At 58.5% G+C, this 16,089-nt stretch overlaps 1 protein-coding gene across 1 annotated transcript; it reads left to right on the top strand.

Annotated features, from left to right (window-relative positions):
* On the top strand, positions 5,295-15,615 carry ALOX12B (arachidonate 12-lipoxygenase, 12R type). Its single transcript, XM_021067856.1, is given in 16 exon segments — positions 5,295-5,670; positions 6,612-6,816; positions 9,455-9,536; positions 9,643-9,729; positions 9,844-9,966; positions 10,285-10,388; positions 10,700-10,825; positions 10,828-10,871; positions 11,085-11,228; positions 12,792-12,995; positions 13,214-13,300; positions 13,635-13,804; positions 14,218-14,339; positions 14,739-14,839; positions 15,056-15,226; positions 15,390-15,615. Coding segments are annotated over 16 exon segments (2,097 nt in total). The 5' UTR covers positions 5,295-5,523; the 3' UTR covers positions 15,570-15,615.

Raw genomic sequence — 16,089 nt, 5'->3', positions numbered from 1 at the left:
TGGGACTCTGGGCAACTTTGGGGACCAGATGTGTGGAGGGGGCTCGTGTAACACTCCAGCCTTCCTTGTCACTCAGGGGACGTCCCCTGGCTGGCACTCTGCACCCCCTGCGCTTTTTTGTCAGTCTGGAGGCACCTGGGATGGTAGAGTGGGAAGCGTGCCAGCCCTCTTTCCCCAGCTGGCCTTGAGCAAGTCCCAGCCTCAGTGGCCCAGATTTGTCAGAGAAATGGGAGGGGCCGAGACCTGGAAAGTCCCTTCCAAGCAGTGACATTCTAGAATCCTCTTGCCTCATGGCTCCCGTCTCTCTAGAGCCTATGTGCGGGAAGCAGCTGCGAATTGCCCGGTGTGATGCCTGCTCCCCCAGCGTCTGTGGGCAAACAGAAAAACCCAGGCACAAGCACATGAACGAATCCCTTCAGATAGTTTCCAGTGCAGCCGGGAGATACACCAGGTGGTGTGTTAACATGACGGGGTCGGGGTGGGGCATTAGGTCTGGGGATCAGGGAAGGCCACTTGGAGGAGGTGATTGTTTGAGTAGAGCCCTGGATGATAAGAATGAAACACTTGAAGTGGCTTGGGGAAAACGTGTTACAAGCAGGGCCAGGGCAGGTGCAAAGGCCCCGAAGGGCATGTGTTCAAGGCCAGAGTGGCTGGCATAGGTGACCTGGGGAGGACAGAAGGTGAGCCATGCATGATCCTATGGTCCGCAGTTAAGTCCCTGGATTTGATTCTAAGGGCAACACCATTTCAGCTCTGGCTGAAAGCAGAGGAGTGATCCGATTTGGCTTTTTTTTCCTCTGGCCTGGGGTAGGGGTGGGGTTCCAGGGGTCAGTTGTTCCCTGCCTTGCCAGCTCAGGGTGGGGCAAGGGGTGTGTGGGGGTGCCCCAGCCGTGTGGGCTCAGTTTCCTGTGTGGGTGGCCCCTTGTGAGCCAACCCAGGGAGCTCGCATCCTTCCCAGGGGCCTCTCCTGCTCTCCGGGTCCACCCTTGGCCAAGGAGAACCAGTTCTTCAGCCCAGTGAGCACCTACCCAGAGTCGTGCGTTCACATTTCGGTTGTAACTGGGGAGTGCCCTTGCCCCTCATGCCATCCATGTCCCCAGCCACGTTCGCATCCCCAGCAGCTCCATGTCTGTCTCTGTTCCCCGTGGGAACCTCATTCCCACTCCAGACTTGAGTCCTGGTCAAACCCAGGGGCACCACGCCTGCTTTTTTGGGACAGAGGGATTGGCTGGGGGAGATCTATTGATCGCGGGTTGTGATTTTGGAGAAGGGAGGTAGATCCAAATTCATGTTGGTGACACCCAGCGTCAGCTCCCTCTCCTGTCTCCCCAGGGTCCTCTCCTCCCCTCCCCTCCAGGCTGCCTGCCTCCTTCCTGTCCCCACAGAGCGATCTTACCGCTGGATTAGAAAGCTAAGGCTGCTCCAGGACCCTGCATCCCAGAGGGGCCTGCAGGGGCATTTTCCCAAGCCCCTGAGGCTCAAACCCCCCTCTGCTCACCCTGCTTCTCACGGAGCCTCAGCAGCCCCCTGGGGGCACAATCTCAGGGAAGGAAATGGTTAGAAGGCAGGAGGCTGAGAAAAGCTGCAGAGAATTTGCATCTTAAGATGCAAATTATCATCATCAGACTCCTAGCATCACACAAGAGTCATCAGGGTGTCTGAGCAGAGCCCAGGAGGGCGGGCCTGACTAGCCTGACAGCCCTGGACAGCACTGTGCCCAAGCAAATGACACAGCCCTGCCAGGCAGCGTGTGACATTCATCCTGCCTCTCCCCAGTCCTGTCTCCATCTCCTTAGCCTTAACCCACTGCCCTCCTGCACGGCACTCCCCGGCCCCCACCTCACCCTCACCCCAATCCAGCTCTCCTCTCAAAGCTTCACCCTCATTCCAACCTTATCACTGATTTAGTTCTCAACCCTGATCTCATCCTTATCACTAACCCACTGAACCACTAAGAATCATGTGTCCAGAGTCTCCCTGATACCAGGTACTGTGCCAGGAGGGGGGAAGACAACCAAACCAAATTACAGACAATCTAGTCTAGTGGGAAAGACGGATGTCCTTCCAGGCTGTTAGCGACAGCGCCGTTTGAGCCATTAAGAGTTAAATTTGGTCTTTCTTGATGAAGCAGTTATCAAGCTAAGATCCAAAGAAGAGGAAACATTAATCGGGTCCAAGGAGGAGAGAGAGAACAGTGTGTGCAAAGGCCCTGGGGTTGGGAGACGCTGCCCTCAGTTCCTTCATATCTTTCACTCTGTTGTCTCTTCCTCAAAAAGCTATTCTTGGGCTGTGCCACATCAAAAGGTTGCTCCTCTATACTTTATATTATCCTTCCTATCATGGTTTCTCTTTAGCACTTATCACTGTTTAATGTAGTTTTTAAGTTACTTATTAGGTAATATTGTCTGTTTTCCCCAGGAGAATGTAAGCTCCAGGAGACAGAATAGGGATTTGCATTGGTTACATGTATTCCTAGGGCCTCACGATTGCTCTGTGGTAGGAGGGGCTTCGTTGTGTCTGTTGATGAAGGAATAAGAGGCTAGACTCGTCCCAGAAAGAAGAGAGCAAAGGGGGATGTGTTGGGAGGAGACCCAGGAGGTAGGCCAGGGGCGCCACAGGAAAGGATGATGTCATTATCTCAAAGGTGAGGAGCTGCCACCAACCATCAGGTTTGAACTGGCGGAGGAAGGAAGGGTGAGGGGTTGGCATGGACAGATTTGGGTTTTTAAAAAGGTCACTTCGGGAAAAAAAAAAAAAAAAAAAGAGTTCCCGTCGTGGCGCAATGGTTAACGAATCCGACTAGGAACAATGAGGTTGCGGGTTTGATCCCTGCCCTTGCTCAGTGGGTTAACGATCCGGCGTTGCCGTGAGCTGTGGTGTAGGTTGCAGAAGCGGCTCGGATCCCGCGTTGCTATGGCTCTGGCGTAGGCTGGTGGCTACAGCTCCGATTAGACCCCTAGCCTGGGAACCTCCATATGCCGCAGGAGCGGCCCAAGAAATGGCAAAAAGACAAAAAAAATAAAACATAAAAAGGTCACTTCGCTCCTGAACTCCAACCACATCCCCACCCCTGAGCTCAACCTGAACTGCAGTCTCACCCCTATGCCTCACCCAATCCCAGGTCTGCCAGACCCTTCTCTCCATCTCAGAATCCCAGCCCCCTCTTGGCCCTGGCACCATGTAACCCTCCTTGATGGTGGCAGAAGGGTGCCACCAGGGAGGAAACCTGGGCTGGTGCTTCCTGTTGGCAGGAGCTGCCCCTGGGAGGCCAAAGGGAAGGAGGGCGGGTCCAGAACAGGGGACGAGAATGTGACTCTCTCGTCACTCTCCCTGGGTGCCGAATGGGAGGGCAGGACTTTGATCCCCTCTCAACATCTCATCTCAGTCCCAACACCTCCCTAAACTCGGCCCTATCCAGGGGGCCTGACCCCACCCCAGTCCTCAGGGCCCTGGCTTCTGCCATTCCTCCAGCCACTCGCCCCCAACCCCAGTCCCCCCTCCCATCCCAAGTTTATCATCCTCCAGGCACTTGCTGTCTCCAACTACAGCGCACAAAGGACTGCTTACCGTTTCGTGCTCTTGTCTGTACCGTATTTCTTCTTTGTAGCTGCGGTGCCTAGAACAGGGCCTGGACCACCGTGCCGGACATGGTACGTGCTCTGGAAGCATCTCCTGGACGAGTGAAAGCATGAAGGAGCGAGGGTCCCGATTCCTGACAAACTACTGCATCGGACCTCAACCCTGACTCAGCCCTCTTCCTAGCAGCGTTTTTGTTTCCCCTTTTTTTCCCCTCCCAGGTGATGGTGTGTACTTTATAAAATTGAGGGATGACACAGATACAGAGAATAAATCCAGTGACTTATGTACCACCCAGGTCAAGTTATGGAATGGTTCTAGCTCCCTGTGTGCGGCTCCCCCCTTATAGGTTCTTGGTCTGTACCCCCATCCCAGAGCTACTCACTGGTCTGACTTTTTGTAAGAATTACTCTTGTGCCTGTTCTTTTTCTTTCTTCTTTTGCTGAGCCTGTGGCGTGCAGAAATTCCTGGGCCAGGGATCGAACCTGTGCCACAGCCTCAGCCAGCCTGAGCTGTTGCAGTGACAATGCCGGATCCTTAACCCACTGAGCCCCGAGGGAACTCCAAGTTTTGCCTGTTCTTGAACTCTGTATCCGTGGGATGAGGTGGCATGTTTTCTTTCATATTTGCTCCTGTCACTTGGTATAATCTTTGTGAGATTCATCTATGTCCCAGTATATTTTTTATGTTTTTGTGGGTTTTTTTGTCTTTTTTTTTGTTGTTGTTGTTGTTGTTGTTGTTATTGTTGCTATTTCTTGGGCCGCTCCCGCGGCATATGGAGGTTCCCAGGCTAGGGGTTGAATCGGAGCTGTAGCCACCGGCCTACGCCAGAGCCACAGCAACGCGGGATCCGAGCCGCGTCTGCAACCTACACCACAGCTCACGGCAACGCCGGATCGTTAACCTACTGAGCAAGGGCAGGGACTGAACCCGCAACCTCATGGTTCCTAGTCGGATTCGTTAACCACTGCGCCACTAAGGGAACTCCTTTGTGTGTTTTTTTTTTTTAATTGTTGGATAGGAGTCTATGTTATGGCTATATCACAAATTATATATCCAATTTTTAGCTTACTTCTTATGGCCCCAATTTCACTCCAACTGTCTTCTACTTTTGTTTTTGACCCCGAGTCCTCCTCAGCTGATCCTAGCCCTGCAGGAAGCAACAGATACCCTCCCCCCCATCCCTAACCATCTCTCCCTGGAGACTCTGTGCCCTTGGGTCCCCAAATTCAAACTTTGACACCCGCCACTCTTCCCAGCCTGGGTTCTGGGCCCTGGGGCAGAAGGATGGGCCAGTTTTCTGCTGTGGCCACTATCGGCCCCATTCCCTAGAGAGGAATGGCAAGGCAGCAGGCCAGCTGGACAGTGAGTCCCCTCCCCTGTCCCCACCCACTGGGGGCCCCAGAACCAGTGCAGGTAATCCGCTGCCCGTGGCCCTGCTTGGCAGGGATGCCCAGGGCTGCAGCCCATAGGCCGGGCAAAAGGAAGGAGCCTATTAGGCTGATAAAGATCTAGGGCCTCGCCCTGCCCCTTCTCCCAACTTCCCTGGGGCTCAGGCTCAGGCTGGACTGGCTCCCCCACCCTGAAGCCTCCTTCAATCGAGGCATCTTCCACCCGCCCTCTCTCAGAGGCAGGGCCAGAGCCCTCCCTGCTCTTCCTCCCTGCCAGCTCCCAGAGGGCTCGCAGCCCAGATACCTGCTCACCAGCCAGAGCACGGCCCCACCCCAGCCAGCCCGGCTCCTGTCCTGCGCCCATCCTGGGCCCGCCCGCCATCAAGGGCAGCAGCTTCTCCAGGCTCTGGGTCCCTGCTTCACCTCGCTGCCTCGGGAGGCTGGCCTTTCCACTCCTCCCCGTGTCTGACTTCCCCTTCCTGGCTTGGGCCCCTCTGAGTGGCCCCCTTCCCGGTGTCTGCGATTGAGTCCCCTTCCTGCCTCCTGAAGAGCAACCATGGCCACCTACAAAGTCAAGGTGGCCACGGGTACCGACCTCTTGTCGGGAACCACGGACTCCATCTCTCTGACCATTGTGGGGACCCAAGGAGAGAGCCATAAGCAGCTGCTGAACCACTTTGGGAGAGACTTTGCAACGGGTGCGGTGAGTATGTGTGAGTGTATGTGTGTGAGTGTCTGGGGAGCACGGGGAGGGATGGAGGCACGCAGGGAGGAAGCTGCCTGAAGGGGAGGTCTGACAACATCGGGGCTCCAAGGGTGGCTCGGACACCCTTCACCCCAGATCTGGCTCCCAGCCTTCTCCCACCCTGTGGTCTGTAGCCTCGCATCCCTTTCTGGCCATCCCTCATCCGTCTCCCTGCCCTTGGCTCACCTCCATCTCTCCTCTCTGTCCTCACACACCCCACAACCCTCATCGCTCAACCCTCTCACCCTCCCTTCATCGCTCCGTCTCCGCCGGCCCTCTCCCACACCCTCTCGCCCCTTCTCCCTCGTCCCGCTCTCTCCCCCTCTCACTCATCCCTCCTAAATTAAGCTGCAGCAGGACTGGCTTAAATTCACACTGGATTCTCCATGGCTTACAAGGCATCAGAGCAGCCTGCCCCGTGGGGACCTGCCTGCTCTGTGATGGAGCCCTCAGCCTGATTTGGAGTCAGGTCCAGCCACCGGCTACGACGCGACCTTAATAGGTCACTTTCTAGGTGGCCCCATCTTCTCAATCTCCACATCTTCACTGATCAGTGGGAGGAAAGGGGGCTGGCTGGACCTCTGCCCGCTCTAAGACTGTAGGAGACTTGGGGGGAGGGGGCGCTGGATTCCAGCTGACCCTTTTGTTCACCAGCCCTTGGGGGTCCACGTGGCGCCTGCAGCTTCAGGTAACTGGGGGAAAGGGGGTGGGAGGAGGTGACCTCTGGAGCTGAGAATGGAGAGAGGGAGGGGAAGGGGTCGGGCAGGCTGGGGGGTCGGAGGAGAGCGCAACAATCAGGCCACCCCAGCGAGGTGAGCATCTCCCAGCAGGAGCGGGCCTGGGTGAGGGACCGGGCCAGCAGGAGCGCGTTCACTTTGCCGGCTCTGTGCCCCGCGCAGGTGGACGAGTACACGGTCCGGTGCCAGCAGGACCTGGGGGAGCTCATCATCATCCGCCTGTACAAGGAGCGCTACTCCTTCTTTCCCAAGAACTCCTGGTACTGCAACTACGTACAGATCTGTGCGCCCAGTGGCCGCATCTACCACTTCCCCGCCTACCAGTGGATGGATGGCTACGAGACCCTGGCACTCCGGGAGGCTACAGGCAAGCCCTCGCCACCCCGGCCCACACTGTCCAGCCCCTCGCTCCAGCCCAGCCACCCTGGGCTCCCAAGCAGCCAGATGCCAGCTCCACAGGGATGCCTGGGAACACCTGCCACCCTCACACATCACCCTCAGTCAGTGCCATCCTGCTGGGCCCAGCTCGGGACCGTAGCCTGGAGGAACCCAAATGAATGAGGCATGGGGCTACTCTCAGGTCCCCGGGGTCTGGCAGCCAACAGCATCCCCAGGGTGGGCTCTTTGTCACCTCTACGGCCCTCCCCTTAAGGCCTCCAGGATGCCTGGCTACTCTCATAAGACCTCAGGACTCTGACAGGATGCCCTATTTATGCCAAGTAGCATGTTCTACTGCTCCAAAAAGACCCCCTGTTACTCCAGCGGATTCTGATACTTCCACAGGAGGCCCTGTTATCTCTGATAGGATGACCCATTATTCCAACTGCTGCTGCCTTGTTATTTCTTCAAGAAGCCCTTTTAGTTCAGCAGCTCTCCATGGTCCTGGAACAGGAGGTCTGGTACCATATCGTGACACCCTGGTTTTCTAATGAAGCATTTCTTAGCTTCCAGTCACCCTGAAGGGACACCTTATAACTTTAATAGGACTCAGTGTCACTCCAAAAGGCCCCCCTTAATCCAGTAGGCTCCCTGGCAGGCCAGTCGGAGGCTCTGTTACTGGGACAGGCTGCTGGTGTTTTTTGAGGTGGCCAATCAAGGCTGCCCAGCTGCTTGTCAGTGGTTCGGCTGCTGCCATTGAAGAGGGCTGGGACCTGAGGCCTAAGCTCCTTGCAGCCACCCCTGCCAGAGCCCTTGTCTGGTGTGCTTGGCTCAGCTTTCTTTTTCTTTTTTTTTGTGTTTTTAGGGCCACACCTGTGGTATATGGAGGTTACCAGGCTAGGGGTCAAATCAGAGTTGTAGCTGCCGGCCTAAGCCACAGCCATAACAATGCGGGATCCAAGCTGCGTTTGTGACCTATACCACAACCCACGGCAATGCCAGATCCCTGACCCACTGAGCATGGCCAGGGATCGAACCCAAGTCCTCATGGATCCTAGTTGGGTTCCTTACCACTGAGCCTCCGTGGGAACTCCCCGACTCAGCTTCATAATGTGCACCTGCTACATGGGGACTGTAGGCCTGTCCTCTTTTGTCCCCCTGGATCTACCACCTGAGCCTCTTCCGGCTTCCTTCCAGCTGGATGGGAGGGGGGGGGCTGAGAGAGCCCCTCCGGCTGATAGGAGCAGAGAGCTGACCATCTCTCTTCCTTCTCTCACTTGCCTGGGTTGAGAGGCTTTCCCTGGGAGTGAGGCGGGGGGGGGAATCTGAGCAGAGGGAAGGCTTGATTGTGGGGGGCGGGGGTGGTGAGGGGAGGGTCACCGGTGGGTGCAAAGCATCCTCCCATGGGGATGGGTCTGAGTGGCATGGAAAGAGGGGACAGGCAGGGTGACACTGGGAGGCTGGGCAGGAATGGGGTTGGGTGGGGCAGCTGCCGTGCAATACCAGGGCAGCGAGACTTGCGTCACTTGTTGGGCCCTGCAAGGAGTGGGGCTCCCACCGTGGGGACAAAGCTGAGCTGAGTCTGTGGGTCACGACTCCAGAGGGCATTGTTCACCCCAGCACAACGTGAGCTGAGGGAGGTGGGGGAGAGGGGGCCCTGAAGGAAAAGGATAGGCAATGCCAGACTACCTGCCAGGACGCTGCAGAGAGACAGGCCTGGATATGAATGTCAGCTCCATCGCTTCCTGGACCTCTGGGCGCATTTTCAAATTCTTTGACGCCTCAGTGTCCTCATCAGTAAAACTGAGCTAATGGCAGAATCTATGTCAGCAGGACCTATGAAATGCCAATGTTATTTCTGGAATTTTCCATGTAATATTTTTGGACAGAGGTTGACCGAAGGGAACTGCAACTGGGAAAAGTGAAGCTCTGGCTAAGGGGGGAGCTCCCATATGTATAGACACATACGCATCTTCATACATGCTTATATATTCTATAGACGCTCCCCCTGTGTTATGTGAGACAACCACCAGGGCACTCTGAAATCAAATATACTAATATTTCTGCAGCAAAAATGCCAAGTAGTTTCACCAAGGGAGTTCAATAAAGATCATACACAGTCTCAGGTTCCTCTTAGAGCAAGTTCTGTCGGCTAAGGAATTTATGCCTACTTTGAGAGAAAAACAAACTTGATTTCTCTACCTTTTGGGTTTTGGAATTGTGGAGATTGGACTGCGGGCCTGTAATAATAGCCACCTGCCTCTGAAGGTTGTTCGTGTGCAGATTAAATTAAATTTGACGTGAGCAAAGTGTTTAGAAAGTGACGGGTACCTCGTAAGTGCTAAATGACCGTTCAGTATTCATGTTTCTGTGGGTCTAGAAGGGGCTTCCCTGGAACAGAGCCCCCCCTTGAGGGGGCAGAATGAGGGGAGGAGGGCGGTTCCTCTGAGTTTCTGGGAGGACACACACCCCCTCTTTCCCAGGGTGAGCCTTCCCCATCCTTGGCCGTGAGCCCTCCCCCCCCTCCCGGGAGCTGACCTTGGGGACAGAAGCTGAATTCTGATGCCTGGGTGGGGACATGAGGGGGCAGGGAAAGACTTTAAGTCTCATTACTGCTCTCCCTACAGGAAAGACAACAGCAGATGACACACTCCCGATCCTTCTGGAGCACCGAAAGGAGGAGCTCAGAGCCAAGCAGGACTTTTATCGGTGAGGGGAGGGCGACAGGGGCTGCGGGAGGCCGGGGGCCTGTGCCCGCTGTGCCCTGGCCTGGTGTGTGGCCACCAGGGCCCACCATCGCGGCTTCTCTTTGCAGCTGGAGGGTCTTCGTTCCCGGCCTGCCCAACTACGTGCACATCCCCAGCTACCGCCCTCCTGTCCGCCGAAACCCTAACCGGCCCGAGTAAGGACCTGAGGCTGGCCTGGGGTCCCCCAAAGACGGGCCGTCGGCTCTGCCCCTTCTCGCCCCCTGCCCTGCCCTAGAGGCCGGGCCCCAGCCCTGCCCTGCTCCCCACAGATGGAATGGCTACATCCCAGGATTCCCGATTCTCATCAACTTTAAGGCCACCAAGTTCCTGAACTCAAATCTCCGCTTCTCCTTCCTCAAGACGGCCTCCTTCTTTTACCGCCTGGGCCCCACGTGAGTGTGTGGGAGGGCCGGGGGGGGGGTCCTGTAGGCTAGGCTGTCCCTCTCCCCCTGCTCCTTGCTCGCTTCCCTCACAGCCCCAGAGGTTACACCACCACGAGGGCAGAGGGAGCGGAAGAGCCAGGCCTAGGGAATCGGAGAGGTGACACGCAGACCCCTGTTGACAGAAAGGCCCTGCCGCTGTGCCTGGGCCCCCCCAGACTCAGAGATCTGGAGACCCGGTGCGGGGGGGGGGGGCGGGCAGCTCTACCGCCGTCCCAGAGGGCACGGCCCAGCCCCTCTGACGGCCCCTCCTCGAATCCCCTGTCGTAGGGCACTGGCGTTCAAACTCCGCGGCCTGGTGGACTGCACACGGTCGTGGAAGAGACTGAAGGACATTAAGAAAATTTTCCCTACCAACAAGTCTCTTGTCACCGGTATGGGGTGGGGCACCGGGAATTGACCTAAGCACGGGGGAGCCGGGCGATGTCTGGCGGGAGCGGCGCGCACGAGGCAGGACCGCGACGGGAACCGGGGGCCTGCGGCGCGAACCCGAGGCAGGAAGTCGCACGGGCGGGCGCGCCCTCTGGCGGCGCCGCTGATAAACGCCGCCCCGAGCCTCTCGGGCCGCACCACCCGAGGCTGGGGGGCTGGGTTTTCCTCCCCGAGTCTTTTCGGAAGTGCGCTCTCTTTCTCTGTCCCAGAGGGGATCGGGTCGCATCGTGACGCCCCCGCTCTGTCCCCCCAGAGTACGTGTCCGAGCACTGGACAGAGGACAGCTTCTTTGGGTACCAGTACCTGAATGGCGTCAACCCGGGCCTGCTCCGCCGCTGCACGCGGATCCCAGACAAGTTCCCGGTCACAGACGACATGGTGGCCCGTTCCTGGGCGAGGGAACGTGCCTGCAAGCCGAGCTGGAGGTGAGGCCCGCTCTGGCCTTGACCTCCGCCGCCTCCCAGCCTCCCCACCCCGCCCGGCTTCCCTTTCCCACCCAGGCCTCCGTAGAGTCCCACCCCGCCCACATCCCTCACTCGGCTCCTGACCAACCCCAGCACCTGGGGGGCCAGGGCACCCTGCAACCAAGGCGTGCGGCATGGGTGCCTAGCTGCCCACCCATGGCCGCTCCCCTGCAGAAGGGGAACATTTACCTGGCAGACTACCGCATCTTGGAGGGCATCCCCACGGTTGAACTCAACGGCCGGAAGCAGCACCACTGCGCCCCCCTCTGCCTGCTGCACTTTGGCCCGGAAGGGAACCTGATGCCCATCGCCATCCAGGTGTCTGGGGTGCAGGCCTGGGGTGGCTGTGTGAGCTCCGTGTGTGCATGAATATGTATGTGTACTCTGGTGACTGTGTGGGCCCGTGTGTGTACTTGTATACCCCTATCTGTCTGAGCATGTGTGTGTGTGTGCACGCGTACATGCCTGAACCTTATGTTCCTGTCTGTGCACTGGTGAAAGAGTGTGCCTGTGTGCCCATGTGAGTGTATGTCCCTGTGTGGACATCTGAGAATGCACCTGTGTTTATGTGTTCCTATTTGTGTGTGTGTGTGTGTGGCTAGTGGTGAGCCTGGTGTGTGTTCCTGGCTGGAAGCACTGGTCCAAGTCCCTGAGGGTCCCTACTTGTGTACATTTGTGTTCTGCCCCTTGTATGCCCATGCATGAAGTTGGGACCCTGTGTGTTACATGCGTGTGTAAGCCCTAGTGTGTAGAGTGGGTGTGCTGTGTCTATATGCAGAGAGGTGGCCTGATGGGAATGTGCTCGGAGGCTCAAGCTTGTCTCTTTGATGCCATTCATTCATCTACTTGATAAACCAAAGTCTGCTGTGAGCCAGGCCTCTGCTCAAAAGACTGTACTAATCAAACTTAGCTGCTTCCCTGAGAGTCTGAGCTGGCAGCAAGGGAAACTGAGGTGCGTCTTTCCCAGAGCTCTCCACCTCAATCATGTCTAAATTAGAAAAAGGCACCCCTCGGGGTGAGGGTGGGGATCAGCCAAGCCCTGATGCTTCTGGCTCATTAGTAGACCAGTGTGGACTAGATTTCAATGACCCCCTAATCCCCAGGGGTCTGGGTCCCCTTGTGCAGTGTGCAACCTGCACAGCTGAATATGGTGGCCATTGGGGTAAGATAAGACAGGCTTGGCGTTCCTGCTGTGGCTCAGTGGGTTAAGAACCCAACATAGTCTCTGTGAGAATTTGGGTTTGATCCCTGGCCTTGCTCAGTGGATTAAGGATCCGGCATTGCCACAAGCCCTGCAGGTTGAAGATGCAGCCCAGGAGTGGGCTAGGGTGGGCACTTCTGTGTGCCACAGATGTGGCCATAAAAAGAAAACAAACAAGATAAGGCTGGCTTCTCAGAGGAGGCAGCCTTTTTTTTTTTTTTTTTTCCCCCATGGAAGTCCCAGGCTGGGCTTCCAGGCGTAGTAATGCAGGATCCAAGCCACATCTTTGACCTACACTGTGGCTCGCAGCAATGCCGGATCCTTAACCCACTGAGTAGGGACCAGGGATCAAAGAAGCATCCTCACTTTCTCACTGAGCCACAGCGGAACTCCAGGAGGCAGGAGGCAGCATTTGAGCTAGTTCTCGCAGAATGGGTGGGAGCTGTCAGGTAGAGAAAGGGATGGCGGGGGTACTCTGGGCAGAGAGAAGAACAGGAGGCAATGTAAGGTGGGAGAAAAGGCCCAGGTGTGCTCAGGGCACCCGAGGGACCGCAGTGTGTGGGCGGAGTTCTCCTCCCTGCATGCCCTCTGCTTGCCTCCTGGCCGGGGCGGTGGTGGGGGGTGGGGGGCTGTGTCTGTGCTCTCTGCTCTCGCCTGACCCTTTTTCCCTCCACCCCCAGCTCAGCCAGACCCCCGGGCCCGACTGCCCCATCTTCCTGCCCAGCGACTCTGAGTGGGACTGGCTGCTGGCCAAGACGTGGGTGCGCTACGCCGAGTTCTACAGCCACGAGGCCATCTCCCACCTGCTGGAGACCCACCTTGTCGCCGAGGCCTTTGGCCTGGCCATGCTGAGGCAGCTCCCCATGTGCCACCCCCTCTACAAGGTCTGGGCTGGAGCCAAAGGGCCTCAGAAAGCTATCGGGCTCGCTCTGGGTTCCACTTAGACGTGGGGAGGCAGCTGGGGACCCACGAGAGTGAGCTTGGGGGGGGGATGTCCCCAGGTCAGGCAGGGGGTCGGATGTGGCAGAAGCAGGGGAGCTGCCGTGCTTGGGGGGTGACTTCCGCCCACCCTTTCTCATCGCCCTGCTTCCTCCCCTCGCAGCTCCTGGTCCCTCACACCCGATACACCATCCAGATCAACAGCATCGGGAGGGCTATTCTCCTTAACGAGGGGGGTCTCTCTGCCAGGGTAAGGCTGCCACCTCCCACCCTGGCAAGACGCGGGCTTCCGTTCTGGCCTCTGCGGTTAGACTAAAAGCAGAACTTCCCACTTGTCTGAAGGTCATGAGGGGGCATGGAGGGAGGGGACCCGTTAAGGCGGGAGCTGTGTCTACAAGGACGGGGTGTGCCGGTCAGGGGTGTAGAATCCTGGCTGTGTGTGTGTGTATGTGTGTGTGTGTGTGTGCACACGTGCGCGCGTGTCGGGGGTGGTCACGCAGGCACATACTAGGCCGCGTGTGGAGCCTGAGAGGGGAGGACTTGCAGGGACCCCGTGGCTCCAGAGTCTGCCTCGTCCCCAACAGAGCATGTCCTTGGGCCTGGCGGGCTTTGCCGAGGTGATGGTGCGGGCTCTGTCGGAGCTCACCTACGACAGCCTCTACCTCCCCAATGACTTCGTGCAACGCGGGGTTCAGGACCTGCCAGGATATTATTACCGGGACGACAGCCTGGCCGTGTGGGACGCGCTGGAGAGGTGAGGTCAGGGCCGCAGTGGGTGGCACTCAGGGTGGACACCCTGGGCCTGGGGAGCTTTTGAGGACGGGGTGCCATCCAGGGGCCTGGTCTGCGTGTGGGTCACACATGTGCTCAAGCTTTGGGTGGGGTCCTGGGAGGCCTGATGGGCCCCTTTCTTGCTGGGGCCCCAGCGTGCCTCTGCCGGCCAGACTCTGCCGGGGCCTGAGCGGCCCCTGGACCTCAGCTGACTCTCGTTAGTGCTCTGAGTGTGTTCCGACCTCGCCAAGCTACCCCCACCACCTCCGCCCACCCACAGGCCTGGGGCCACCCTGGGTCAGCCAGGGCCGGGGCATCCAGGGGGAGGTGGCAGAAGCACGGGGTGGGGGGGGAGGGCAGGGGAGGGTTCACCCTGAGGCCATGTCCCCTGGTCAGGTATGTGACAGAGATCATCACCTACTATTACCCATGTGACGCAGCCGTGGAGGGTGACCCGGAATTGCAGTCCTGGGTACAGGAGATATTCAAGGAGTGTCTACTAGGACGTGAGAGCTCAGGTATGGGCCTGGGCTCCAGGGCACCCAGCAGGGCTGGGGCTGTGGGGTGGGTGCCCCAGGCCGGAGCAAGTCTTGTTGTGGACTGGAGGCCAGCTCATGACCCGAGGATTTGACAGGGCTCGTCCCTGGCCCCTGGAGCAGTGACATCTCAGAGGTTAGGAAAGAAAGCCCAGCTCGCTGCGGGTCCCTGCCTGAGCTCACGGGCGGCGGGTCATCGCTGCAGAGACCTGGAGGGCGTCCCAGGCTCCCCGCTTGGAAACAAACCTTTGTGGGCTGAGAAATGGAGCGTGAGCAGCTTGGTGTGTTAGAAGTCCAGGGTGGGCTTGGTCATACCCTCTGTGGGTCAGCCGGGACCTGGGCAGGGCTGATTCTGCCCGCACCTTCCCCCGTTCCCCCCAGGCTTCCCCACCTGCTTGCGAACAGTCCCTGAGCTCATCCGCTATGTCACCATCGTCATCTACACCTGCTCTGCCAGCCACGCTGCTGTCAACACAGGGCAGGTACCTGTGTGCGCCAGTCCCTGCCCCAGGCCCAGACCTAACCTGGCTCCTAGCCCCCACCTTAACCCCAACCTCAGCCGTCATCAGGCTCTTCTCCATCGGCTCGGGGTCCTGCCCTGTCTCAGCCCGAGTGCCAGCCTCAATCTCAGCCTCAACTGAAGCCAGAGAGGCTGGGGCACTCTCTGACCAGGAGCCCCTCCTCCACCCCGCCTCCAGCTGGAGTTCACCGCCTGGATGCCCAATTTCCCTTCGTCCATGCGGAACCCACCCATGCAGGCCAAGGGGCTGACCACTTACGAGACCTTCATGGACACGTTGCCGGATGTGAAGACCACGTGCATCGTCCTATTGGTCCTCTGGACACTCAGCCGGGAGCCCGACGACAGGGTGCCGCGGGGTGCCGGTGGGGGCGGGGGAACCTCTGAGCATAGGCGGGAGCTGCGCGAGAGGGGGTGTCAAGGGCAGGAGGCAGAGAGGGCAAGGCTGCTGAAGGCGAGGGGCGGAGAGGCAGGGCCGGCTCCGTCCCAGCTGCCCGATTCTGTGCCCGCAGCGGCCCCTGGGCCACTTCCCCGACATCCACTTCGTGGAGGAGGCGCCGCGGAGGAGCATAGAGACCTTCCGCCAGCGCCTGTCCCAGATCTCGCACCACATCCGCCAGCGCAACAAGTGCCTCCCCATCCCCTACTACTACCTGGACCCCGTGCTGATCGAGAACAGCATCTCCATCTAGGCCGCCCCCTCCCCCCGCGCCCCGCCTGTTTTCCAATAAAATCACTTCGGATGCAAGCCTTGGGTCTGTCGTGCTTGCGTGCTTGCGTTTACTGGGGGCGCCTGAGGGCCGGGCCGGGCGCCGCCGGGGGCACGCTGGGGCTCGGGGTGCAACGCAGCTCACACGACGGTGCTGTTCTCCACCACCGCGGGGTCCAGGTAGGTGTAAGGCAGCGCCAGGCCCCGGTTCCACTCCCGGATGTCCCTTGAAACCTGGGCCTGGCGGCTCTGGAAGGTGGCGATGCTCCGCTGCGGGGCCTCCTCGGTTAAGTGTTCGTCCGGGTAGGTGCCCAAGCGCCGCTGGGGATAGAAGGAGAGAAGGCTGGGATCCCCACCGCGGGATGCCCTGGCCTCATCTTTTAACCCAAGGCGATTCTGGTGCATCTGCAGTGCCCCTACCTCGGGACCACTGAGGACATCAGACCCCCAGGAAATCCATCCATGGACAAAGATCACCACCCCAGCCCCACCCACCTAGGAAC

This window comes from Sus scrofa, chromosome 12 (assembly GCF_000003025.6).
Source record: "Sus scrofa isolate TJ Tabasco breed Duroc chromosome 12, Sscrofa11.1, whole genome shotgun sequence".
NCBI lineage: Eukaryota > Metazoa > Chordata > Mammalia > Artiodactyla > Suidae > Sus > Sus scrofa.
Note: the sequence above shows the minus strand (reverse complement) of the source record. Positions and strands in the feature narration are given on the sequence as shown.